We start from the raw sequence: 27,150 nt of genomic DNA on the forward strand, positions 1-27,150 counted from the left end.
CTTTAATCAATTTAGAAACATTGCTTATTTTTATTTTGCAGGAATTAAATAAATTAATAATAAAGTTTTTTAAAGCATGTTTGAATAAAGCGCAAAACAAATCTAAAATTTTGCCCACTTTTGTAACATTTTTACCCCAAATTATAACACATTTAGTTGTATAACAGAAATCTGTGATCACTTTTAGATGAGCAGTTCAAAAATTGAAGAGACTTTCTTTTAAATGCACCTTTAAGGTAAGGGCTTCACTTAAAAACATCCTCAAAGACATGTCAGACCCTGGAGATGATCTGTTTGAACATCTGTATTTCTATCAGGGAAGGGTTACAGGATAATCAGGGTCAGGGTCAAACAAACTCAAGAAGCGCTTCTTTGCAACAGCCTCTCAATATTCAGTTTTCATTAGATAGAGAATTCAATTTGTATAATCTTTTAATTTGATATATTATTAATTTAATGAATATGTAATTGAATATACATAGGCTTGCTGCCACTTTAGTTGGCACTTTAATTTTGCTGCAAATGGTAAAATGAAAATGAACTTGATTCTATTTCTCTTCTACTGCAGCACTCTTATAGAAAAAAGCATGTGTTCCTGTTTTTCATCAGCTATGCCTGTGAAGTAAAATGTATGATGTTGCTGACATTTTGGTCGGTTGACCTTCTCTTATCACAGGGTCTTTGAACTGCCCACACCTTTGAATAAAAAGAGGGCACAGGTCAGACCAGCCTCTCTGGGCAAAGTGTCCACAACGGGAGGTCACCCTGGGTCAGTTTAAAAACTGCTCCAGCGCCCTTTTCCTGCAGAGACTGTTGAAACAGAACTCTTGCACTGAAAGGGATGTCTGGAAAAACTCCCAGCTGCAGCAACAACAGTGTTATTCAGGCACAAAAGTTGGTGGAGCAACTCCGGCTGGAGGCAAGCATGGTGAGATTTAAGGTACGTGAAAACCACTCACTTCAAAATTTATTTTACATCTGTATTTTAAACATTATTTTTGTTGCTTTGATTGGGGGGAAAAAAACAGATGGAACAAACTAATAAGAAAGAATCCAAAAGTCCAAGTGTGTGTGTGTGTGTGTGTGTGTGTGTGTGTGTGTGTGTGTAAAATTGTAATATTCTTTGTAATGTCCTTTGCTCAAGCAGATCTCCTTGACTGCAGCAGACTTGGTCCAGTACTGTCAAGAGCACAGATGCAGCGACCCTCTGCTCATGGGCATAGCTGCCTCCTCCAACCCCTTCAAGGAAAAGAAAACCTGTGTGCTGCTTTGAACACTGAAGAGCTGAAGATAACCAAAGAATAACAGATGTTCAAAATGTTTACTACAACATAGCTGTTATAAAACATAAAAATATTAGAAATGATCAAAAAATATGTAAATATTTATACCTATTGCTGTTACATGTTTTTTGGCTTCTGAGCCTTTTTTTGTAAGCATGACATGTTTTACACAACAGAAATACATGTATATTGCATTTATTTACATTTATCTAGTTGTGAACTCATTTGAAAAACACTTGAAAATTCTTGTATTTTTTCTTTATTTATTTTGGTTAAGTTAAACCAGTCATGCTTTTGATTAGCCATTTCACATCTTCCACAGCTGTGACTTTTGTTTTTTTGTTTGTATTTTCCTTTAATTGGTATAGAAGTATTACATGTAAAAACTGCCAAATAACTAAATGTTATAAGGCGAATCAGGAAAAAAAAAGGAAATTATGAACATCAAATCCAGAAGTGTTTTTGCTTTTTATTTTGACTTGACCTTTGTTATTGACTTTCACATTTATAATGTCTGAATCTCAGCATCAGATCCACAGCTGTCCTATTTCAACAAATGACCTGTAGATTATACCCATTTCATTTTCTGCATCCCCAGATGTAAACATCATTTGTAATAACTCCAGCCTTTTTACACAGCTGGGAAAAATTCTGAAGGGAATATTTATCATTAAAATGTATCGATAACATTTTCGTGATATTTAGCTGTGCAATAAGCATTTCTCAAAAGACGGCATAATTTGTCATTGATGGTTACCTTAACTGTGCTAAAACAATCTTGTGATTTTCCCTCATATGGTGCAGCCCGATCAGCCACTGATTTTATGAGTGGTCCTGTTATAGATACACCGCAACTGTGAGAGACAGAATGTGCCTGTTATAAGTAGGATTTTTTTATTATTTGTATTTATATAAATATATTGATTTCCCTTTCTATCTTTTAATTTAGACAGTGCTTTCTCAAACTTTTGGCCACAGCACTTTCAATCGTCCTTTTTAGTCTGTTGTGCTTTATGACTTCATTGTTTTAACCTGTTTATATTTATGATTAATTCAAATGACCAAGCTCCATCACAGCGGAAAACAAAAAAATGATCAAGCCAACGGGTGGAAACACTGACCATACAGTGTGCAAGAATGTGTTTAATAATGTTCCCTTTGGGTTATTTTGATGTGGAAAAACAGAAGTGGGGTGAACTTCATGCAACTCAATTGTGAATAGATTTGCCTTTATTCCTTGTTTACTGTTCAATCCTCAGGTATTTATGTCTGAGTCACACTGGTTCAATTTTTGGCTAAAGATGTCCTGGATCGATTTTACGTCAGTGAATCGGATCGTTCAAAATGAACCAATACTGACTATGAAATGCATCAACGAATTAGGATACGAATTGAATCCTTAAAATCAATTCTGTCTCCAAGTAAACACACCTGTCATTATTTAAAGAGGGACAACTTGTTGTTATAGTTTCAATAGCACTTTGAACATCATGCCAAATAAAACAATGGTATGCCAACTTATTCATTTAACCCAAAAAAAGCTACTCTAATAGTTTCTCCCCAATGTATTACCTTAATATTTTGTAATAGTAAGACTTGCTACCTTTAAGGAAGATTTTACCCACCTCTGCATTTGGCTAAAAAAAAAGAGGTCCATGTGTGTTTGCGAGATTTACATCCAAATTTTCATAAGTAGATCCACGTCTTTTTCCATATTGCAAAAGGATCCTTTTTTTTAAAAGCTTTATCCTCACATCAGAAAGGAGTAAGGAGGCGATTCACGGCTTCATGGGGCAGAATGTCTCCACGTTTGCAAGATAGAATGAGCCCATTTACAACCTGAATCAGGTGTGTCCAAACAAGCAGCCCTGGTCTCCACGTCTTCAATGAGGTCAGGCCCTTTGCTATTAATTATAAAAAACGTATATACAAATATAGCAAACGCACAAGTTGATGGAAAAAAAACTTTTATTTCCCCTTATACACAAAATTAAATAAAAAGGGATACACAAGATCATATCCCAACCTTCACCACAGTTTAGCCAAAGATACGTTAATTTGAATTGCCTGCCTTATTTTAAGATCAAAACAAATTATGAATTTGCGTTCAAATTTGTTTCCCAAAAAGGTGTGCGCCCAGGACTGGCTGTTATTCCATCCACGTGAGGTTTGATACTTAGATTGTACGCTGTAAAACAACGAAATAAAACTGTTCTTTAAATAAAAAGAATAAAGAAAAGGAAGAAAAAAAAAACTTTTAAAGTCTTAAATCATTTGTGCAGCAGAGCACAAAAATAAAAATATAAAAAACAACTCAAAAAACAAAATAAATTAAATCATCACATAAATCTTAAAAACAAAAAAAGTAAACAAAATGATTAAAAAAAATAAAAATAAATACAAAAACTTATGGACAACTAGTCTTAACATCAATTTTGTGCACGTTTTTGCATTTCAACATAGTGAGGAGTGGTAAAGCCTCGAGGGATTTAATACCAATTGTTAGTGGCACGGGAGCTGCTTGCACTTTCACCACCCTCCTTTTGACCGCCCAGTCCTCAATTTAAACAGTTAAAAATGTTGAAAGAACCTCACCGCGGGGCGTTGCAGCTCTTATTTTGACGATTCAAAACACTGTTACATCAAGTCAGGTGAAATAAGAAAAAGTAAACACTGAAAACAAAATAAAAAAGCAACAAAAAAATAAAAAAAACTTCCACTTCCTTTGTTGATGCGAATTTTGTTTTGTAAAAAACTAATCCTACCAGAGAAAATGAATAGAAGCTGATATTTGTGCTTCTTTAACCCCTCCCACCCCAAATTATCTTCATTTTAGGAGACGAGAAACAAGACAACCCGGCAGGCAAGCACACTTGTTGGTTACATCGACAGATTATGACTCACTTTCTTCCCTAATAATCTACTTTAATGAGAGGGGCTGGTGTAAAATTATATGTCCCAGGATTTTATGACTTAACACCACTAAGCAGACAGCCATGCACACTTCGGTTACAAATCGACCACTCCGGACTAGAACTAAAAGACAAAAAAAAGATGAGTAGCGGCCACAAATCTGCCACATCAGCTAACCAGTGTCGAGGGACTAAAAAGTTTTCCCTGGCATACCCTACACAGTGTCAGCGGGTGAAAATATATGGCAACAACAATCACTAGTAAGATCAGAAGCTGCTCTTCCAGCAGCAAGTTGAATTGTCATCAAGATTTTACAAAGGTAGGTCCCTCCAAACGGGACTGAAAGAAACTCTTGGGAACATATCTAAACAATAATCCATTTACGTAACACGGATGGCGATAGGGGCCATCGCTCAGCACGGCGCTTCTAAGAGAAAGGCAGGAACATCCTGTGAGAAATGGATGAGATTCATTCCACCTTAATCCTATTATATCCACGTTAGGAGCTACATTATAAAACTACATAAGGAGGCCTCAAGTCTTTCCAAGTCATTTACCATTGCCTAACATTGTCATTATGCTCACAATAGTCCTAAAATCACTTATCAGAAACAAAACAAAAAAAGAACCATCAAGTTCAATATATCGTTACTGTACGCCTTAAAGATAAATTTTAGATTTCTTACAACAGAAAAAAGTGCATTTATACCAGTGAGAGGAAATTCATTTGGGTGAAACTTGTATAAGTTTGTTTTGCAAGTATTCTAAAAACAAAGCAACAGCAGCAAATAGGTTTCTTCATCTGCCTTACAGTATGTGAACTTTTGTTGCATACACAACTAGAAACGAGTCAATTCCTGAATTAATTTACCTATAGCGGGACTTAACCCCCACCGACTGCGTTAAACTACAGGGACATCATTTAGACACTACATAGGAGCAATAACCGAGCACCTCATAATCCTCCCCATTTGAACAAAAACTAATGCATTAAATCAAGAGAGACGTTCACTCAAACATGCAACTTAGTGTGGTAACCGTACGCCATGCAATATAGTTTGGTGCAGCGAAGATATAAACCTTTGACGACTCATGTACTGCATCTTTATTGCCTCGGACTAAAAGAACTAGAATCCTAAAAGATTGAAAGGAATTCGGCGAGCCAGACAGGAAAAATGAAATTCAGCTAAATGTGCACGTGATCAAAGGCCTGTGTGTGTGTGCACATTCAAAAACAAATCGATGCAATTCTGCAGTAAAAGGTGCAAAATGTTTTGTGCACGTTGTAAAAGCATCTTGCTTCTCCGTTGAGCCCCCGTTTTAACATCTACGAGCCATTCTACATGCATTGTAGAAGCTGGAACTGTGGCGCCCACTGCTGGTTCAGATTATTATTGTGTACCTTTTTCTCTCCTCGTCCTCCCCCTCCTTGCCTCCCCCAGTTTTCTCCCTCGTAACAATAATGCAGTTGATGAGTCAGAGGGGGAGGCCAAACGTCGTCACTATTTTGCCCTCATTTCCCTGCTGTGTTTTTTGGCGAGTTGCTTTTGAGTGTGTCGGATTTAGTGAGGCGTTCTATCGGAGGTATATGTATATTCCCTGGTTACCCCCCCACACCACCCTCCTCCCACCCTCCCTCACAAAGACAAACAGGGCGCGGGGAAAAGGAGGCCGTCCATAGAGCGGAAGGTCAAGGCCAGTCACACCCCTCCAGCTCTAGTTTCTCCCCACGATCTGGGCAGTGCAATGAGTTCCCCCGTTACCCTCCCCTTCATTAGCCTGCAAGCAGAAAAAAACAACAAGTCACATGATCAATGCGGCTGCTTCACGGCTCACAGGGCAATTTCAACTGGTGCAATTCTTGATCAGAAAAATGTGTTTGGGAACAAAGTGTATCATTGTTTCTCAATGAGCTGGGTGTTTCATCACATCAAGGAAACAGTCGACGAGTAAAATAAACCCAGACAAACACACAGGCGTACCTAACAGGTCAGTGGACCACAGGAAGGCTTCAGGTTAGACGCCATAGCAGGCTGACAGGCGCTCCTTCAAAAGAGGGGGGAACTGCTCGGAAAACTGATGCCAGTTTTCTTCTCCAACCTGGTCCTTGAAGCCGTGCAGAATCTTAAAAAGCAAAAATATTTAGCATCAAATTTGCAGCCTTTTACAGTAAAAACCCCCACACACTTAATTTTGTGTCTTGAGGTGGAGATAAAAGAGAAGAGGTATCCACACCTCTCAGATCTAAACATTGTCCACACTGTTAAATCAGTTTTCGAATGTCTGAAAGTTGATCATCACAGTGTGTGGAAAGCCTCCGTCAAACCATGTTTCTGATGCACGACTCACCTTGTAAAACATGTCTCTCAAGTCGTCCTTAGGACTGACCCATGAAGCCACAGCATCGCAGAAGAAGATGAAGTCCTGAACAGAGATCATGTGTTGATTTCAATTTCTAGGAAGACGGGGCATTTTGAACGCGTCAGAAAATGGTCATCGGACCTGCACCACCCCTGCTGGGTTAACGCCGATCATCACACAGATGCCCCGGAAGGCAGAGTCCTTCTCCTCGTTGTCCCTGATGTTCCTCAGCGATGAGCACCTGGAAAAAGATAGGCTCATCACAAGGTGTCGTATGTTTCGCTGTATAACATTTAATGAGCATTTTAGGAGAAAGCAATTTATATTAAAAAAAAAAAGAAGAAAAAAAAGGTCAACCTTCTTTTAAAAATAAGCTAAATTTGAGTTGTAAAGCAGTCAAACTCACCAGGGTCTTATGAAATGCTGCAGCTGCGGTGCGACTTCCTGAGGACAGACATAGCCCAGTCTGCCAATCGTTATGGCTACACGAAAAGAAACGGGAAAACCTGTTTAAACAATGACACAACAGCACTTATGTGGCATGATGATGACTGCGAATCCTCCTGAACCTGTGTTTTCAAGCAGAGTCTTTGGCGTGTTTGGTCTGTTGATGATCTCCACCAGGTGGGGGAGCACCATGCCCACATAAGGCTGCATTTCTGCGCCTAGAAAGACACAGCAGAGGCTGAGCACGTCCTTAACAAACAACCACAAAGGACTACACTTCTCCATGTTTGGATCAGACAAGAATATGGGAACAAAATGTATCATTGTGTGTCAATGAGCTGGGTGTTTCATCATGTCCAGATAGCGAAAACAAATTTAAAAGGAGGTCTTTGACATCCTTACCCATTTGCATGGAAATCTCGCCAATAGCCCAGGTGGCGTTGTTACACACGGAAATAAACTCTGGGTTCAGGTTGAGCCCCAGGATGGGCATGAATTCAGCTGCAGTGAAAAGAATAAATACAAAGAAAACAATCAAATGTAATCATTTTTAAGGACGGACTTAAAAATGATTTGAAAAATGGAAGGTTGTTTGCAAAATAAGCCAGAATTCTGCAGCCTTTTAGCTAACTCACCAATGCAAGGCTTCACGTGGAGGAAGCAAGCTTTAGTTAGATCACCAAGGAGGGCAAAGGAGCTTTGCCTCACCTCAGGCATTGTGTCCTGCAAAAACCAAAAAGAAAAACACTCTGAAGTCCATTAAAAGAAAAAAAGAGAGACTTGTGATATGTTTTAGAGACTAAATATCCAGAAAGCTCCCTGTCACACCTGCATGCACTGGAAAAGAAGAGTCATAATGTTTGAGCGAGCCACTAGCTGTTCCACATGACCCCCCAGACCTTCAGCCAGTCCACTCAGCAGGTCCAAAGCCACGATCATGAAATCCTTGTCTGGCGCTTCGTACTGGTCTGGATGCTGGTTGTACATCTGTGTCAATCAATATAGGACACACAATGAGCATCTTTGTGATCAAGGAGGACTCCTACGCTGCGTGTGGTGTTGGCGTCCTGCTCACCATGGCCTGGGCCAGCGTCTTCTGGACAAGGGTGACGCAGCGCTGATAAACAGGCTCACAGTAAGGCAGAAACCCACTCTGCAGTGCTGTGGCTACTGATGACAGGCACTAAGAAAACACAACAAAAAGTTAAATCAATCTTACATAATATTTACAAAGGGAAACTTTATTACACAGCTTTCATATCTCCGAGTGAGATCTGCTCAAAACACTGACCTCCAACAGCGGGAAAAGATCCTTGTCTTCATCTTTAAGCTCGTTCCACTTGGCAATCAGTGGAGGCATCAATTTCTGAATGTACTCCTACAAAACATTATCAACAGTCAAGAGTTTACACACGAGGACTTTATCATTTTCATATAAATTCAACTTTTTTTTTTTTTTAAATAGAAAACCAAACAGATTTGGGTTTTTATGTATTGATCCACATCAGGAGCAATTTGAGATTTAATATTAGAAGGACCAAAATTATTTCACCCATCTTTGTGTTCAACAATCCTCCAAAAATACCGACCGTCTCAAACACTTACGGGCTGGTTGAGGTGGTGACCCACAGAATCTGCCAGAGTTCCTATGGCATCATACAGGATGAGGAGATTCTTGTGCTGATACTTCCCAAAGGCAAAGACCAGCGTGTCCAGGATGAAACTCAGGTATGGTACTAGCTCTGTGCACGCCTCCTCCTCTAGTGTTGCAAATGCACTGAGGACAAAAAAGGAGAAACAATCACCATTTTCATCTGCATGGCATTCATATGCCCATGAATTAAAAACGCTGGTTGTGGATCAGAGAAAATATGGGAACAAAGCGTATCATTGGAATCAATGAGCTGGGATTTTCTTCACCTCCACATTCATGGAAATGCAATATTAAGCTGCACACCTGCAAGCGGCCTCCTGCACCCTCTTGTTGCTGTCCAGGATTCGCTTTAGAAGTTCTGTCATTAGAGGTTTGAGGTAGGAATCAGGAGGCTGGGAGACCACCCAGTGTGCATAGCGGCTCAGAGTCCAGCAGGCGATGGAGCGGACCAGAGCCTTCTTGTCACACAGACACTGGATGAGGTGAGGGATCAACTCTGGCAGGTAGGGCACCATCCCCTGCATGCAACCTGGAACAGGTCCATAACAAGTTAACCTAAGCACGTTATTATTATACGGCAGCAATTCTTATGTGGCAAAGAATGCAAAAGGTGCGCCACAGTTTTACCTTCCGCTATCGCCCCCAACACCAAGATTCCAGATTCCTTGATGACCCAGTCTGGGTGAAAGAGCAGCCCCTTTAGGAGCGGCAGGAGGTGGGGGAGGAGGTCGTCGCGGAACACGTTGGCCAGAACGTCCAGAGCTGCAGCAGAACACTTTCCTGTAACGGAAAAAATTATTCACTCTCCGTTTCTAGCTCTGTATACGTCCATCCATGACCTTCATGACTAACACTAACTTACAAAAAAGCATCAACTCGATTAGTGTAACATCAGGGAAGTTCACTGGGACCTACAGCAAAACCCCACAGGTCCTCACTTACGCAGATTCCAGTCAGATAGCGTGTCATCGTCATCATCTTCATCGTCGTCGTCGTCCTCGCCCTCCTCTCCCTCCCCTCCTTCATGCTGCAACGTGACGGTGCGAGATTTATGGAAGCGGGGCTTGATGTCCTGCTCGTTGTCTGGCACCGCCTCATCCTCCTCCACATCTCCCTGTGAGGAAAAAAAGCAACCGTCAGAAAAAAAATCCAGTCTCCAGATCGGCACGAGAAACATTTAAACAAAAATGAGTAAAGAGATGCAGGGAAAGGATGAAAGGTTTCACCTTCAGTAGTATGATGTCTATCTCTGAATACTTCATTCCATTCACTAAAATAGGGATCAGTCTGTTTTTTTAGGGCGATAGAAGAAAAAAAAGAATTTTATTATGCGATAGAAAAATTTAATTGTTTTTAGATTTATTTATCAATTTGACAATGAAACCACAACTTATGGGCTATTTTTGACATTGAAGTCTGTGTAACTCACTGCATCAGGTGTCCAGACAGCATCTCTTTACAAATGGGCTGTTCGGCTAGAGTCAGCCAGAACTCGCACGCCTCCAGGGCCACGTTCTCGTCGGGGTCCTGAGTCCTCTGCAGCATGTACTGAAAAATGCAGAGCAGGTGTGAGGATGAGGTGTGTTACAGAACACCATACAAAAGAAATGGGAGCTTTTAAGGCAAAGATACTGTGGCATTACTGTGGCACAGCGTTTTGGCAGATCTGGATCAGAAACCATAGGAACTTTATGTATCACAATGCATCAATGAGCTGGGTTTCTCATCATGTCCAGACACGACGACGCCATCTTGAAAACAAACGGCTTCCTGGCTTTTCCTTACCTGGATGATGCTGTGCATGTGAGGGATGAGGCGATCGATCCGGACCTCCAGTAACATGACCAGGGCCCGGCATACATTCTTTCTGACCTCGGGGTCTTCGTCTGCAGCCAGAGCAAAAAGGCTCTGACAAAGGAAATAAGAGAAAAAGAGTTGAAACAATAAAGGCGCATGCAAATAGAAAGCAGCAGACTCCTTTAAGACACATGGCCCACCTCTATGAAGGTGTCTATATTGTCCATCAGGGCCTGGGCTCTGCCGATGATGAACTGGTTCACACAGGCTATAGCATGGGATCTGCAGGGAATGAGTTCAGGTTCAACACAGAGCCGCTAGTTTTTGCTTTAAAAATGCTTGGAATTGAAAATCAAAAAAACAACAACGACAACCTACAAATCATACACTTGAAGTGCAAAGCAACACACACAAAAATTGAAAATGCAACAGGCCTTTGAGAGATCCTGCCGCAAGCAGTGGCAATCATTTACTGTTGGTAACAAGAAGAGCATCTTGTATTTTAGTGATTTAAAAAACTAAAACAAAAAACATCTGCAAACAGCTCCACTGATAAGGTGCAGCTGACTAACTTGCTAAATTCCCAACAAGATTAGAATTTAACCAATATATCTAACAGAACGAGTGCAAATTATTTCACTTCATTCTATTTCAGGGAGAAGCTATGTGTCACGAGTGCATCAGTGTGAAGAAAGTAAACACGAATACAAGTTAGATGTTAGCAAAAGCCCTAAAAAAACAAGACTTCTCCTCTCTCCTGTACCTAATCTTGGGGCTGCAATGCTTGAAGAACTGAAGGAATTTAGGTATCATAATGTTGAGAGGTCTATTCAGAGCGTCACTGTCCAGCAGCTCCGACGAGTCCTCGCAGATCTTCTGCAGTGCGCCAAATGAGCCCTGAGACACGGACATACATAGAAAGGCTGTCAAATCAAACAGAAACGTACACGGACACAGAGGAGAGAACAAGACGACATCAGAAGATAAGACTTACGCAAAAGTAGTGAATATAATGTAGGGGTGCAGCGGATCACGGATGATCCGTACGGATCACTAGCCACGGTTCGGCACACACGTGTAGGACGGATCACCCCCCCCCCCCCCCCCCCCCGTGTGCGCACCTCACGCGCACATCATTTAAATCAACTGTCCGCTCACACCGAAAACTGATTTGTGTGTCAAATTCATGTACACCGTCTTTGTTTTAACATGATATAAAGTTGCTGCTTGATGTTTGCGTGTTAACCTGCAGCTCCAGCCGCGTGTGGGAGGAGCTTCCGTCAGAAGCTTTTCTTGACCTCTATACGGAGGATGCGGATGATGAGAGATCCACTTTATTCATTTTGCTCAACTGTAAAAGAGTATTGGTAAATGTCTATGAAATCCTTCAGAAATTAGTCCGTGAGGAGCAGCAGGCGTCCCGCACTGTGGCGGGAGAAAACACGCTGCTCCTCTGGAACCAGTGGGAGGGGCTTTAGAGCAGTAGGGGCCACAGGGAAAGAATGAAAAGTAGTAAATTCTAACTTTCTCTGAATCTTTCTTTACTTCATTTTCTTTAAGCTGCAATGTCTCAAAGTACATTTGTTTATTTGGGGATCTTTTACATAGATGAATATCTTGAGTTCAAAGACCTTATTGATGTTTGTTTTTACAAATAGGCCTTACTGAGCAAATATTCAATGTTATAATACATCTTTGTGTGTATTTGTTTTGAAGTACTTTATATATGCTTTATTAAATCTATGTTTTGAAGCATTAAATAATAATTGTATTATTTTTTTCATTTTACTTATCCGAACCGTGAGTTTTGTCATCCGTTGCACCCCTAATATAATGCAAAGAGTTGACTATAAAATTCCTTTTTTATTTAGTAAAGGTCACAAGTACATGTTTTTTTGGCCAGTACAGCCGTTTGCCACACTTATCCTATATTTGTGAGTTCAGGTTAACCATATTCATCAGTCAGTAATTTATATACATCTTTAGTTAAGGAGGAAGCTGTCGTTTAGGTATTGAAGATCATTTTTAAAGTGTTAACATTGTAATGAATTCAGATCCAGATAGGTGCTAACCTCGCAGGTGTTATAGTCCTCAGAGTTGAGCAGGTTGCAGAGCTGGGGCAGCAGTTCTGGCCATGTCTGCAGCTCACCTTTGGAGGCAATAGTAGTAATGAGGATGCCTAGGAAGGAAGGACAAACAGAAATGTAAGTGCGCGTTTCATCAGCCGGATAGTTTCAGTTCTCTCTACAGCTTTGGATCAGACAGTATGAATACCAAACACCTTCACTGACAATCTGGGTTTGTTTTTTATGCATCAGTTCCAGAACATCACAGGTAAGACGGAGGCTTCAGATGGAACTCCAGACTCACCGATGGTTGCACGGATGAGCGGCGACGGATCCCCGATGCTGTTGAGGCACTCCTGCTTGATGAAGTCTGCAACGGCTGGGGGGAAGTTCTGGTAGTGGGCCTTGACATTGTTCTTCAGGATCAGACCACTTAGAGAGCGAGTTGGCTCATCTGAAAGAAGCAGTTGATTCTTAAAAATGTAAAACTTTAACAAAAATATTGTGATTACTCCCCTGATTGCCGATCTGAGACCTAATTAGTGAGTAAAATGATGCCACACTGTTATGTGTTTTCCTGATTTAGATAAATGTAGAATTGACTAAGATCACCAACAGGTTGTCACAGAAAATCCTTTTACCAATGTTGACTAATAAAAAAATTTAAAAAAAGATTTTCAGTGTTTGCAAATGAACAGCTCTGAGTTTATCCAACCACTTCAACATGGGTCACGTGGTCAGCTCTAACGTACTGCTTTGGCAACAAACAACTTTTAGAGTTTGTCGGTTACGGTCAGAGTGTGTGTTCATCATGACGCAACTTTTAAAGACGTGCTCCAATGAAAATTGTGTTTTTAGCATGTTCTTGTGGCCTTTTTTCCAAGATGGAGGACATATCAAGAAATGTTCGATTTTGGTTAAAAATGGTATAATCATGGTTAAGACCACTGGGACGATGGGAGTGGGACTTCAAACTTCCAGTACATGAAACTTTGGTTACCCTGCTTTATGTAAACATGGCAGTGCAGACGAGATGCAAAACTAGAAAATACTTTAAACGTATTAATGTGTCTGGAAATACTTAGTCTTACGGTCAGAAATTAACATGCAGGATCATATTATAGGATAGTTGTCATTTTTGGCAAAAGAAAGTAGCTCAAAAATATTGCATAATGGCTAATTTGGTATCCGTGTAAACCAGCTGGCTCGGTCATCCATTTTGTATTAATTAATAATTGGCAGATGATTCATCGCTTTATCAACTATTTCAATCCTAAACTCACTCATCAGCACTTTCCCTCTGAATTGCCCACAAAACAAACTAAAAATATCTACATTAAACATAACAATTCCTTTAAGAAAATTCATCCTTTTAAGCAGAGGCTGAACTTAAAAGTTGCACACAGGGCGTTCAGGTTTTGTATTTTTTCTTAAGTCACAGACTATAGGGGCAAAAGATTTCTATTAAAAATCTGGAGATGCACTGCTTTAAACATTTTCCCATTAGAAAATCTTATCATGTTAGAGGTTGCTCAAAACAACGCAGATCAATAGTCTGTGTGATGCTATAGGCTCAGAGTAGAACAACCACAGCTTACCCTCAGTTTTGAGTCGTGTGAGGACAAAGATCAGATAGTTGTTGAAGTCGGGAAACTGGTTGAGCTGTTCCAGTTTCTAGCATGATGGTTAAGGACATTTGACTGGCTAATGTTTTCATCTACAGTACAAGCTAACCAATGCAAACAAATAAGGCAATATAAAAAATACAAATGGGCTTTAAAGGGGAAAAAAAGAGGACGCTGGAACAGGATACTTGTTGAACTGCTCTCTGTGTGACAGTGTTAGGCGACTGGGAGTCTTTGAGCAACTGGAGGACCTGCTGAAGTCCCTGCTCATCCGGCTGCCACTCCATCCTGCACACATACACACAAACATAAAACTGCTTTCTCCCAAAAGCTGGTTGACTGCAACACCAAAAAAGAAACATGAAAACATGGTCACTGGATCAGACAGTATGAATACAAACACCATCAGTGTCAGTCAGGTTATTTAGATGCATCATATCCAGCTCCACAAGCATCAATGGACGCTGAAAATATCCTTGTAAACAAGTACAACTGCAAAGCAGTAACTATGTGCTTATTTGTAAGTAAAACGCATCCAAACACTTAAAATTACACTTAAATACTGATATCATTGAGGTTTAGGCAGCACCACGTGGCTTTTGTATTTCTGGAAGGGTAAGTTTGAACAGAAGGTTTAAAGTTCATGGTGGACATAGTGTTCCATAGCAACTATGTAAACGCACAGCTAGATAAAGGTGGTACTTTTAAAAGGAAGTGAGGAAAACTCCTACCAGGACCGAACGATTCGAAAAAAAGAAGAAAAGAAACAAGGACGTTAGAGTCGCACGAACAGCTAAAATCTCTGTGACCCGGCTTAACTGCCTTTGGCTAATCCTACCCCCACCTCGCCAGCCGACCGACTGCTGCGCTCCGTCGAAAACTTTTTGTCCTCCAATCCCAACACCCTGGTTAATTTACCACAGATATACTGTATAGCTAATACCGATTAGCTAAACCATACTCAACTACGTCAGATCAAAGATCATGTGGTTACAGTCTCTTATATTTTATTTTAATAATTACAATCAAACCCTATTTTCTATCATTATCGATTTATAGAGCGATCGCACTCCACACACTGGCTCGCTGTTAACTTAATGTAATCAGTCGTTTCGACTCCGGCCTGTTAAAAAATAGGATGGCCATGTTGTGCCCGGCACATAAAACAGAAAATCGCGTCTTCCGTTAAGCCACAGAAAGCCTAAACGGGTATATTTGAACTCAATAAATCATTCAGCCACACATGATTTCGCTAAAACGTGGTAAAATTCAACAATTGTCAAAAACTTCCTGAACACGTTTTTGAGGCTGAACGCTAAAGCTCCTGCGCATGGAGCTTTACTTCGTGTGCTAATGCTACTAGCTGAGCCAAATCTATTCCTATTCCCGCTCTGTCGTCATTGTTCGTTTCGTTCAATTTAACTAGCAAAAAGTGTATAGTCAACACGACGAAGTGACTAAATATACTATCAAAAATAACAGTATATCGCACCTGTACGTACAATAATGATTTAAAAGCTGGACAGTGAGCGTTGGGCCGCTCTTCGTAGCGCGTCTTCTGGTTCAAATGAGCACGCCGATTTGACCTGCGACGGCTTCCGTTCGGTATTTTCTGGGTAGTCACGCGAGACAACAGATTAGTTTACGTACAGGGTCGTATTCATGTGTGATTTTAATGTAGTTTAACTCTAAATTGAAGACCAAGGCAGAGATTATCCTTTTACGAAATGTTCACAATTGATATTCCCCCCTCATGAAGTTCTATCTAAATTATTTCAGTTTAGAGAGTTCCTCTGACCACGGGGATCCATCTCGTGGCACACGGAACTCACTGTAACTGTTTCCTTTCAAAATAAAACAAAACTAGTGACAAAAGAACAACATGTATGGCCCGCAGCAGCAGTCACTAATTTTCTTATTCTTCTATTTTTGCTGCCCAACTCTTAAATACAAAACACATAATCTGTGCATTATCAAAAATTGCATATATTGTTTGATTTTAAGCCTCTATATAGAAACGGCCTAGATTTAATATGTCTGAAAGAATGTCCTAGTAGTTTCACTTGCTGTTTCCTTAGCAAAATACATTACGCAAGACGTTTATTTAAAGTATACTTGCACCATGTACGTGTTGTCTAGGAACGAACTGAATACTTCTTCAGACTAAATTGGACCATTTTAGGTCTATCATAGTATGTAAAAGTGAACTTTAAGTATCGAAGCCCATCGAGACGACTGTTGTGATTTTGGGCTATACAAATAAAATTGAAATGAAATATACAGTACTGCCTTACTTTTAGTACAGTCTAAAATACATGTAGTCCACTTAAATAGACTACTATTGTTTGCTAAGGTTTTACTACAAGTATTGCAGCTTGACAATGACCGATGTTTGCAAATTGCCACTTCTTTAAATTTTAAGTCAAGTAGATCTGGGTCATTAAAGCAACATCTTTTTTTTCTGTTAATTAAACCACTTTTGACAGCTTTCAATTTGGGCATTTAAGTAAACTGTCTGAATGTCTTCGGTAGGTTTGGTGCATCCCTATTGGTGTATTAAGGAAAGAGTGTCTGAGAAAACGTGTATGAGAAGCAGTGCTAAAGAGTTAGTTAGAATCCGCCCCAGAAATGCAGACTGTACAAAATATTATAATAATAATATACATAATTATGCGAATTTGAGGTTGGATTGCCTTAACTCTAAATCTGACCTCACAAGGTTCCCACAAGCCTTTAAAAAATGGCTGGACGAATGTCTACCAAGGCTGCATCAACGCTTTTTCTTTGAACGACAAATGTTATGGCAACTACATCCTTTACAGTCGGAAAGAAACTGTTAACTATATCTAATGAAACACATGAGTCACATGACCGTTTTCACCTTTCCCCACTTAAGTCATTGGTTGATACACAGTTATCTGCAACAGAACAGGAACTGATACCGGCTTCTCAGCTCAATTGCTGTTTGCCTTTTTTTTATATATAAATTTGTTAGAAGCAAGAAAAGGTAAGAATTTGAGCTAATTTGAGAAAATCCAAGTTGAGATGGCTAGATGACTGCAGAGCATCTCTAGAACTGTAGATGCCAGTCTGCTGTGGTCTATATGTGCCAAAAGGGAGCCAAGGAAAGAGGAGTGGTGAACTGGGGGCAAAGTCAAGCACATTTGAAGTTAACAACAGATTTTATAGAAAAGTAAGTAAACTTTATTCATACAGCACAGTTAGTGGAATCACAAAGTGCTTCACACTGTAACAATGCAAAAACATTGGATAGAAAAATCACAACACTACAAAACTTTAAAAATAAAAAAAATAATAAAAATAAAACACTTTAAAAACAAACCAGTCAAACAAAAGGAAGGGTCAAGATAAACAAAGATGTTGTGGGGTATCTGGTTCCATGCCTATAAGTCAGAGCTCACCATTTAGGTTTTCTAAAACTCCAGAAAACCATCTGTGTGGTGTGATAAGTAACCCGTTGTAATCCACAAAGGCTCTTCAGGTTAAGTGTTGGGCCAGATGCAACAGTACACTATCAGAGATCTGATGGAGTTCATGTTTTGGCAGGAAAGGGAGATTTACATACTATTAGGGACATTGATTTAGTATCCTTATCTTTTACACATTTATTTGTGATTTTACTTTTTGTGTTATTACAGTTTCCTTGATAGTTTTTCCTTGAAAAACAGTATAGAAGTTAAGCAGTTTTTGATAGGCTAAACAAAATACTGACCATATTTTACAGTCATCTCTGATATTTTTAACTAATATGGTCATTTGGGTTCTTCTCTGAACTCAGTCATTTTGCAGCATTTCAAGAACATGTTACAGTGGTGGATGTATTTTTGGTTTGGAAATGAACCAGCAGCAGCAGCAGTATGACACTGTAGACTGAGGATTCAACAAAAGCCTAGCTTATTGTTTTTTCTAAAGGAACAAAGTCCACCTGGAGAAGTCCCCCCCCCCCCCACAACAATCCAAATACTAAAATGGTTCAAAAGACTAAACGAGATAGCTGTGGTTGAAATCAACATTCACAATGTTGATTTTTTAATCTCCACGGATTTCTATGGCAGTGGGCATGAAGTGCGTTTCATAACCTGATGAGATTTGTTCGTCTTCGTATGAACTGGAGGAGTCCCCTTTATCTTCATCAGAGTCGACCATTTTACTGTACGCCTCCCGAGCTTTAGAGTCTGTCTTACAGCAGTCCTCTGGAGTAACATCATCCCTCTGATCAAACTGTGTACTCTCATTTTCCATCATTGGACTGGTTATTCCATTAGAGTCCAGAGCTTCAGAAGATTTTTCCACTATTTCCAACTTAGAAATCTTTGGATTGGGGTCATATATGCTCTTGCAAATCCAAGAGAGGGGTTCATTTATCTACAGAGAAAGCAAACAAGAGGTTACTTCAGAATTTGTATAAACAGTATGTGTGATTGTAAAGATCAGAATAATGTTATCAAACTGGATCAACAATCAGTTCCGTTTACTTGTTTTAAGTTTAGTGTGTTCCTTGCTAGCATGAATGGGCCTTTTCAGTTCATTCGGACTCACCTGGAACTGTTTGAAGATTTTACTGTTGCTTGGATCGGGCTCCTTCTCAAAAAGACACAGAGGCAAAAGTGGGCACACCGTGTTCCTTTTAAAGCAGCTGCAGGAACAAAATGGTCAGGAGACGGAAGGGAGATGCTAATTTATTAACAAAAACAAATTAAGAAGAAAAGTTTTCCACATTTAAGATGATTATCTTACCAGAATAAAGCAACAGAAGTGACCACCAGGACCACAACAATACCAAGGAAAATACGGACCCAAACCAAATCTGCTGAAAAAGAATGAGACACTCAAGATGAGAACAGTGTTCCATCAGCTTTCCACAATCTTTTTCTTTTTTAATATATATATATATATATATATATTTATTAACTTTTATGCAAAACAAGACAAGTACATGAAAAAATATAAGACTGTTATATAACAAACAGAACAAAAGAATAGCAGTAAATAAAGATATTAACAGATACACAAACAAAAGACAAACAATATTTAAAACAAAGATACAATGTAAAACTTTTCCATAAGCATATATAATAATCAATGAATAAGTCATTATCACATCAAAACTGTCGACTATATTAGAGCAAACCTCTGTAAATAATAACAAACACATCATCGGTTACATTGTCCAGAAAAGGCTTTCATGTCTGAAAGAAATTGTCAGTTGTGGAGTGTATGACACATGCGGTCTATGGGGACAAGGATCATTATTACTTTGAGCTACCCTCCTATTGTTGGGGGCTTCTTAGAGATCCAGTTGAGCAGAATATGTTTTCTAGCACAAAAGGTTAGGATATTAAATAACTTTCTGTGAGTTGTGTTCCTTATTTGTGTATTATGGAGACCAAGGAAGAATGTACCTGACTATAGTTTAATATTTTTTAAAACATTTGCAACAGTTCATAGGCTATCGATATCCAATACTTTTGTATTTCCGGGCAGGAACAGTAGCAATGTGTTAGTTAACCAGAAGTGATCTTACACAATGCTGTAGGAAAGGACTCAAATTTAGAAATACGGTTTGGTTAAAAATGAGTTCTATGGCAGATCTTAAGTTGTAGAGCTCTGGTTCGATTTTAGACTGAAATCTTTTGAGTGTTATGTCATATTTTTTTCCACATATCCTCTGGGATTTCCACTCCAAGTTCACCCTCCCAAATCCATCCTAAGTCCTTAGGACCAACAGCTGGAGAGTTTTTGAGGATATTATACAGACTCTTTATCGACACATTTCTTGTAGTACAAAATATCTTTTTTTTTAATATTAGAAACATTGAAATCAGTTAACAGAAAAGTTATTTTAATTATAAAGTCTCTTTTCTGAAAAAAATGAAAAAGAGTCTTTTTTGGTATCCCATATTTTTACACAATCATGGAAGAGTAATGAATTATTTTAAGTGTGAAAAGGATAGAAATCCTTCTCATTGGATCAAGTAGACGATGAGCTTTCCACAATCTTTTAGTCACACATTTTCATCTAAGAACAGGTTACTTTACAAAGCACACAATCTACTGTACTTGAAGGTTGGAGGCAGAATGAAGACTCACCAGAGTTTTCATTGTTTTTTGTTTTGAATGTTGTGGTGACATTTTTGCCGGAGCCACCAGCAGACACAGCTGCTATCCACACCGTGTACTCCTGATCCGGATTAAGACCCAACAGCGTGAACGTCTGGTTTCCATGGTCTGGGCTCACACTCACATTGTAGACTGGAAGAAGCAGGATGTTTGGAGTACATGATTATGGGTTTTTATCACAGTTGATCCAGTTTTTAGTATGTTTTCAAAAGAAAAGGCAAGGGAAACATTTTAGGCAAATTGTTATTTATGTAAAAATGTGTAACTTTTTTCTTTTTCAGAAATATACAGAAAAAGTACAATCAACTATTTTTTCTCTCCTTAGAAATATATTGTGAGCCAACAGCCCGGCCTTGTTACTGGTACAGAATGTTGCAAGATGCATTGCAATAAGTCTGTTATTTCCTGCACAAAAAGTTGTTGCTTACCCTTTTGTGTGTCTGTTCTTATTTGGTAGTACAAGATCACTCCATTCTGCTTGGAACAAGGAACAGGCTCCCAAAACAGAGTCACTTCACTTACAGCAATAGAAGAAACCTTAAATGATGGTACTTTAGAGGGGGCTGAAGGAGAGCAACAAATCAGAATTTCATTAAAGATACTAAGCATAAATCTTTACAGTATTAGAATCCAGTATTTTGAAAATGTAAATAACTATACATGATACTGACCTCCCTGAACAGAATATCCAATGCTAGTTGAAAGTTGAAGAACTTTTTTGTTTGTCACAGCGAACAAAGACACATGGTGTGCTGTGTATTTTTTGAATTCACCTGTAGGTGGAGACAAGCGTCATTTTAGACCGCTTTTCCGGAGATGTCCTTCAAACTCCTCATATTGTTCCACATATGGACTGCACAGACCTTTGAAAACAGCTGAACTCAGGTTTTTATCCACTTTTATCCAATCAAACCCAGGGCCGGGTGGACACATTCTGTACTCAACCACATATTGCATCAAACCATCGAAGGACTCAGAGGACAGATCCCATGACACCGTGAGGTTCTCTTGCGTCACCTCAACATGTATCTTTTGAGCCTTTTCTTTCACACCTTAGCGAGAGATAAACACCTTTTAGCACAGAAGAGCAATGGAATAAAAAAAAGTCTAATTAAGCAGCAGAAAGAGATTCTAATTAGAGAGTGGTTCATTTAAACAAGTAAAATATGATCTTTGAATTTATGTAAATGTGGTTTTGGCAGATAAAAATCAAATCAAGCAAGAACTCATTTATTGCTGTTAAATATATATCAGTTATTTTCTCCTATACAAAACTGGACTATAGAGATTTGGCAAGTCCATTTGATTTGTGGGATTAAAAGAATGCCCACTTTGAACTAATTAGGCTCTGCCAGGTCAGTGGCCTAGCGGGAGAGTGTCTGTCCTTAAACCAGACAATTGTGGATCCGATATCAAACACTCACTGACTAAATTTCACAAGGATATCTTGTAAAGAGGGTCCCTAACATCACACTTCGTGTGTATTTGTGGCATTTGATGCAAACGATACCCAGTGCTTGCAGAACCAGGTGAGAAGGATCTGTGGCTCCAAGAGCATTGTAGGCTGATATGGTAACCGATGACACATCTTTCAGAGAGGACGTGAGCCGCCATATCCTCCCATCATGCACCCAGAGGGGGCTGGATGTCTTTGTGGACACATTCGTCTGCTTTTCTGTGCCATTAGCGTATACCCGTGTGGCAACGTATCCTAAAATGACACCTCGTGCCTGAGAATTAGAAAGATTCTGGAAGCAGAGAAAAGAAGAAGTTGAGAGAATTCCTTAGGTCTGTACTATCTGCATTTATCTGTCACTTACCTTCCAAGTCAGAAAACATTCAGAGCTTGCGTGGGATTTGACACAGTCTCTCCACATGTCCACTTCTCCTATTGGGGCTGAAAAATAAGAGGTAAGTTTTAAAAAAAAAAATAACCAAGAAACATGAGAAGCTTAAAGGTTGTGCTAATTATTTATCATTATCTTATATTTTCATTAAAATTACTGATAAAGAAATTATAAATTAGCTTAGAAATATTGGAATAGTTTATGTGCTGACTGAAGGAAACTCCCCAAACATCTGTTCACACCTAAAAGTTCACAAATTAACAGGTTTTATTGAGTCTTTGTCTAAGATACTACATTGCTGCAGCCCCAGTCTAGTGTTTACTATCTACAAAGTCTTGTCCAAACTCATCTATGATGTTCTGAGAAAAAGACTTACTTGATTCTACACTTGTTTCATTATAGATTTCACTCCAATCACTCATCAGGCTATGGCTGCACATGCATCGAACTTGAAACTGGTAGATAGTGAAGAACTGCGGATCCATCACTGCGTATCTGAGATCTGATGTCTGGTTCTCATACTGGGAGGCGGGCCAGCCTCGGTCTCCCTCTGTTCGATATCTCACATCACAGTGTTTGACATCCCAATCCTCCAGAGTACAGCTGTTGCTCCAGGTGATCTCTAATGGGTCCTGACTGACTTTTGTTATTTTAGGAGGAGGTAGTTTGACTAAAGAGAGAAGAGGGCGACAAGAAGGAAATCCAGGAAATACTCAAAAACCATTGCAGACCTGAAATGTCAGCAATTATTGATAATAAAGAAAGTTTATTTGGGGTATTTGTGTTGTTTCTAGGGGGAAAATATGTACGTGAACTCACCGATATGTTCCACATGGTAAACAGCCTCCTCAGATCGGACAGAACTGTTTACAACCTCAACCCAGACCCGAAGTTTGCCATGGCTGGGAAATTGTTGACGATGAATAATCCCCTCCGAACTGCTTTCCTCAGTCATGTCCCCATCCCTGGAGGAGAATACAAGATGGGACAAGACAGAATGAGAGGAGATTTTGCCACTTCAGGCTGTCAGACCGTTAAGGACGACAAACATTTTAAGGGATTACTCGATATTTTCTGGTTTCCAGTGCAGGCGGTAGGGAGAGGGATTCTCAGGGTCTCCCTGTGGATTCCAAATGCACTTTATATATGAGCAGATTTCCCCGTTATAGGGTCTATAGCACTCAGGAACAGAAGGAGTAGCAGGGACCTCTAGAAACAGACAAAGACATAAAGGAAAATGATAGAGAAGGAGAAAATGAAATGTAAAAACAAATTGTAAAAAAGGTCATTGTTACAACTCTGAATTAAAAAAAAAACACTCAGCAAAAACAAATTCAGTCTCCCTCAAAAATAAATAAACATTTCACGACTTTGAATTTCAGAATAACAGCGTAAAATCACTGTGGAATGATCTACATTTGATAGAAAAACAATTTCCAAACATTAGTTGGTTTCCAAATAAATACAAAGAAAGGATTTTCAATCTTTACACCAAAACTCACTAGATAATTGTTATGTGGTTGTTTGTTGGATCTGAGCCCCATGATGGTTGTAATGAATTCCTGGTACTTATATTGTGATTGCAATATACTATTTGTGTCTAAGTTGAATGAGTATTAAAGAGTCTGTGCCCATCTCCTTACCAAACATGTTATTTTTCTTAATTTCTGTCAAATTGGACTCTTTTTTCCGCCCCTTAACTGATATGGATTATCTCTTTAACAGTGAAGATGTTGATGTATTTGTTCTTGCTTTTATAATATGTTTGAAATAAATAAATCAATAAGATAAACTAAACTAAGGGTCTGCAACCGTTAACACTAAAAAGAGTCATTTGGTCCAGTTTCTTACAAACCCCAACTCAGTGAGAGCTGCAAAGTCCAACTGACCATTAAGACCGTTTAGTTATTCATTTATGTAAAGAAGATTTTAAATACTTACAATAGTTAAATTAGAACAGTGTTAGGTTTTTCCAGCTTTCATTTTTGACAGCAGCTCATACAAGTTTCTTTTAAACTAAAAGGCACCCTGTGTTCAAATGATTCTCTGGCTGCAGCAGAATTAAGAATGCAGGAAAGCCAAAATAAACATGGGATTTCCTTTCATTATGACTTTAGTGCACCCTCATCCCTTTACCTATCAAATATAAACATGATTATATAGTTAAAGAATCCATTTTATTTAACCCTTAATGACTGAAAGAATTGCTTTCAAGTAGATGCAACATTAAGGTCATTTTGTAGCCAAAGTGGTTTGATGCATATTTGAAGCAATAGTCGTCAAGAGTTTCAACAAAATCTGTAAATGTTGATGAAATTCTATACTTTAAGATTGAACTTAACTTTTGAACAACTAGACACTGTGTGCAGCAGAAGATAATATTTGATTTAAGCTTATTCTAAAAATAAACTGCTACAAAGGTTAATAAATTATTGACATTTATTTTTCTTTAAATCCAAAGAGCCACAATGGATGGATGAAAGGTGGCTCCAGGGTCTCCGGTTGCAGACCCCTGAACTAAATTAAACTAAAGAAATCTTTTTTTTTTTATATAACTGCATCCTCTTGACCAAAGGTCTGCAACCTGAGGCTCCAGAGCCACATGTGGCTCTTTTAATTTAACCCTCAACTGTGGATCTCCAGCGAAAGTAAAATAGGTTTTTTTTCTGTTTTTAAGTGGACTAACTCAAACTCATTCACAAACAGTTGAAGGGCAGCACGCATCACTCCACAAGGTTCCTGACAATGGCTGTAATTCTTCAACAATCAATCCTTTGAGTGACATTGACAAACGTTTGAGCTCCATCTATCACAGAAAATCAGTTGGAGGTCAGTAAGCACAACCAGAATTCAGGCACCACATTATAAAGCGTTTTTCTTTTATTATTATTTTTGAACAAATTCAAGGATTGTAAATGCACCTCATGGTTCAAAAAAATACAGTTAGGCTTACTTAAATGGCTGTGGTTTAATTTTAGCTAATTAGTTAATTGAATTTCTAGATGAGTAACACCTCAAATTCTAAAATACTGTTTTTATTGTTATTATTATCATTAGTGCTGACATATCACTACCTAATACTACATTTACTGCATTGAGATGATCCAATGTGGCACAGGATGTTTTATGTTTAAAGGCAGTCGTCTGAACCTCTGTCAAATCAATATTTTTATTCAAGCAGAAAAGACAATAGTTAAAATAGTAGCATTGACATAAATACAAATAAGTGTTTTCTTTTTCTAAAAGGCGAAATAAGACTTTGTGACTCCTACTGGGTTGTTACTGAGATATCAACCCACATGGCTGCTATAAGTGTTGAAGGTCTGTGCAGATTTGCCACATTTCTCGTAAGCCCACACACCTTCACCAGTAACAAATCCAATGCTAGACTTTGAAAGAAGGCAAAGAAGCTGAAATGTTAACAGGAAATGAATAACTTGGTTGAATGACTGTACTCATCCTTAAGACCACTTCCTTCTCAGCACGCTGTGGGTCTACAATAAAACTCAGGGCTGTCACTAAACCAGTTTACTCACCAAGTTGCATTGATCAAAGTGGTGTATGGAAAAAATGAATGCATGTTTGCAGCTTTTTCTGTATCAACAGCCCAGTCTGTGTAACAGTGGAGAGCAGCCTACTAAGACAAAACAGATCAGGTCATTTTTTAAGGAGGTTCGTGCAATAGTAATGAGGCTAAACACTAGTTGGACTAAATGACCTACGTGGCGTGTTTAAATGTTCAAAACAAAACTTTCAAGAAGCCTACCGGCTGCAGCAGCACGCTTTAAGAGGAGTGTCAGTAAGACGGGAAAAAGACATTTCGTCCTGGAAACGGCCATTACAATGAAAGCAAGCCCCTAAAAGTCTGTGGGGGTCAAACACAAAACATAGATAGACAGAACGTTAATTGATAAAGTGTACTAAGTAAAAGTCCAAGACATACTAAAGACTTTTGGATAATTATCCAAAGTATACGTACATAAAAATGAGATAATTTACCTCATAATGAGACACACTGAGACACCTCTGCGCAAAACCGACTTTAAAGCCTTAGAAGTTGTTGTGAGAGGTGTTTTTGACTGAAAACGGAAGCTCCGCCCTTTCTGGAATTGCCAGTGACGTACTACCGCACCTCGACTACATGCAGTGCGCCTGCGCAGCTTCACAACGCGACTAGCTGTAAACTAGAACGCCCGACCGCTGCTCCAGGGCCGCCCTACTTTATTCTAAAGTTATCGATAGATAGTCAAGATTGTGTTTCTATTATTTCTACGAAATCACGTAAACAAGAAATAGGTTATAGAAGTAGATCTGTATTTATTATCTGTAGTAATTGATGTTGAAGTTATTTATTTGCACGTTTTTGCGTGCCACTAAGCATAAAACATTGATGGAATATTTAACTCCCACTAGAAGTTTAGTCTTGCTCAACATAGAAATGAATCATGTGCACATTTCAGTTCAAAAATGTCAATTTTCACAATTTTATTCATTTGGATCGTGATTTACATTTTAAATTTTCAGCGTTTGTTAACACTGCTAGACACTCCAACAAACACAACTGGTTCAGGTCTTTACATGTATGATTTTGAACCACAGTCCCCTTGAATTAAGTGTGTCGGATCAGGGAAATAAGTTAAAACATGCAAGAAATTTAAACTAGAGAACCAGACTGAGAGACTGTTCTGCATTGCTTTTTAGTCAAGATTGCTTAAAAATCAAAATTTTTCAAAATCCTTTCTCCACCAGAAGGATAGTTTCCCTTTTACTTAGTGTTTATTTGTACATCTTGACACCACATTATGAACTATGCCGAGCCTTATATTACGATGTCATTAACAAGTTGTGTAACAATTATGTAGCCCACAAGTAATGATGGGTAAAACAAAAAAGGCTATTTTTACAACAACAAGGTTTGATGTCGTTTAGTTATTGCCCTCAGAGACATGGATCATTTGCTAAATCATATCAAAAATTGTTTTTAAGTCTAAACCAGTACAACTTTTTTGGCAAACT

At 38.9% G+C, this 27,150-nt stretch overlaps 3 protein-coding genes and 1 non-coding gene across 11 annotated transcripts; 1 reads left to right on the top strand and 3 right to left on the bottom strand.

Annotated features, from left to right (window-relative positions):
* The first annotated feature begins 712 nt into the window (after positions 1-712).
* Positions 713-1,409, top strand: LOC110015484 (guanine nucleotide-binding protein G(I)/G(S)/G(O) subunit gamma-12-like). The gene is made up of 2 exons (XM_023957616.2): positions 713-940; positions 1,148-1,409. The coding sequence occupies exons 1-2, from the start codon at positions 842-844 to the stop codon at positions 1,271-1,273; spliced, it is 225 nt and encodes a 74-aa protein (XP_023813384.1). The 5' UTR covers positions 713-841; the 3' UTR covers positions 1,274-1,409.
* A 1,824-nt stretch (positions 1,410-3,233) lies between these two features.
* Positions 3,234-15,837, bottom strand: LOC101170763 (transportin-2-like). Of its 4 annotated transcripts, none has more exons than XM_023957613.2 (25): positions 15,639-15,837; positions 14,335-14,434; positions 14,120-14,195; positions 12,826-12,975; positions 12,528-12,634; positions 11,219-11,352; positions 10,656-10,737; positions 10,444-10,566; positions 10,088-10,206; positions 9,885-9,945; positions 9,601-9,772; positions 9,286-9,438; positions 8,962-9,187; positions 8,610-8,781; positions 8,296-8,382; positions 8,080-8,187; positions 7,833-7,991; positions 7,640-7,727; positions 7,407-7,505; positions 7,127-7,222; positions 6,964-7,039; positions 6,699-6,798; positions 6,546-6,620; positions 6,179-6,320; positions 3,234-5,975 (listed from the first exon to the last, which is right to left on the bottom strand). In XM_023957613.2, the coding sequence occupies exons 2-24, from the start codon at positions 14,431-14,433 to the stop codon at positions 6,213-6,215; spliced, it is 2,670 nt and encodes an 889-aa protein (XP_023813381.1). In that variant the 5' UTR covers position 14,434; positions 15,639-15,837; the 3' UTR covers positions 3,234-5,975; positions 6,179-6,212. The 4 variants fall into 4 exon arrangements, with proteins under 4 accessions (XP_023813381.1, XP_023813380.1, XP_023813382.1 ...); XM_023957612.2 differs by having other exon boundaries at positions 15,649-15,781; XM_023957614.2 differs by having other exon boundaries at positions 14,335-14,485; positions 15,649-15,733.
* On the bottom strand, positions 14,522-14,589 carry LOC111947845 (small nucleolar RNA SNORD41). The gene has a single exon (XR_002873795.1). It is a non-coding gene; the product is annotated as a small nucleolar RNA SNORD41 (small nucleolar RNA).
* Positions 15,838-17,327: 1,490 nt separating the features above from the next.
* il12rb2l (interleukin 12 receptor, beta 2a, like) lies at positions 17,328-26,262 on the bottom strand. 5 transcript variants are annotated; one of them, XM_023957608.2, is made up of 14 exons: positions 26,134-26,262; positions 25,901-25,999; positions 23,199-23,343; positions 22,954-23,099; positions 22,511-22,804; positions 22,108-22,184; positions 21,798-22,035; positions 21,151-21,339; positions 20,959-21,060; positions 20,716-20,850; positions 20,258-20,419; positions 18,905-18,974; positions 18,707-18,803; positions 17,328-18,532 (listed from the first exon to the last, which is right to left on the bottom strand). In XM_023957608.2, the coding sequence occupies exons 2-14, from the start codon at positions 25,971-25,973 to the stop codon at positions 18,197-18,199; spliced, it is 2,064 nt and encodes a 687-aa protein (XP_023813376.1). In that variant the 5' UTR covers positions 25,974-25,999; positions 26,134-26,262; the 3' UTR covers positions 17,328-18,196. The 5 variants fall into 5 exon arrangements, with proteins under 5 accessions (XP_023813376.1, XP_023813375.1, XP_078807670.1 ...); XM_023957607.2 differs by having other exon boundaries at positions 18,905-18,977; XM_078951544.1 differs by having other exon boundaries at positions 18,905-18,977; positions 26,114-26,179.
* Between the last annotated feature and the right edge of the window lie 888 nt (positions 26,263-27,150).

The sequence above is a fragment of the Oryzias latipes genome, chromosome 8 (assembly GCF_053564925.1).
Source record: "Oryzias latipes strain Hd-rR chromosome 8, Olatipes_Hd-rR_3.1".
NCBI classification, from domain to species: domain Eukaryota; kingdom Metazoa; phylum Chordata; class Actinopteri; order Beloniformes; family Adrianichthyidae; genus Oryzias; species Oryzias latipes.

What these genes read in the sequence shown, in the direction of transcription:
- LOC110015484 (XM_023957616.2), top strand. Translation starts at nt 842, where the DNA reads ATGTCTGGAAAAACTCCCAGCTGCAGCAACAACAGTGTTATTCAGGCA. An exon ending in CAAGCATGGTGAGATTTAAG is followed by an intron (nt 941 to 1,147) that starts GTACGTGAAAAC and finishes TTGCTCAAGCAG; the next exon opens with ATCTCCTTGACTGCAGCAGA.
- LOC101170763 (XM_023957613.2), bottom strand. Translation starts at nt 14,433, where the DNA reads ATGGAGTGGCAGCCGGATGAGCAGGGACTTCAGCAGGTCCTCCAGTTG. An exon ending in CACAGAGAGCAGTTCAACAA is followed by an intron (nt 14,196 to 14,334) that starts GTATCCTGTTCC and finishes CCATCATGCTAG; the next exon opens with AAACTGGAACAGCTCAACCA. An exon ending in CACACGACTCAAAACTGAGG is followed by an intron (nt 12,976 to 14,119) that starts GTAAGCTGTGGT and finishes TGCTTCTTTCAG; the next exon opens with ATGAGCCAACTCGCTCTCTA.
- il12rb2l (XM_023957607.2), bottom strand. Translation starts at nt 25,973, where the DNA reads ATGGCCGTTTCCAGGACGAAATGTCTTTTTCCCGTCTTACTGACACTC. An exon ending in TGGAAACCAGAAAATATCGA is followed by an intron (nt 23,100 to 23,198) that starts GTAATCCCTTAA and finishes ATTCTCCTCCAG; the next exon opens with GGATGGGGACATGACTGAGG. An exon ending in TTACCATGTGGAACATATCG is followed by an intron (nt 22,805 to 22,953) that starts GTGAGTTCACGT and finishes TTCTCTCTTTAG; the next exon opens with TCAAACTACCTCCTCCTAAA.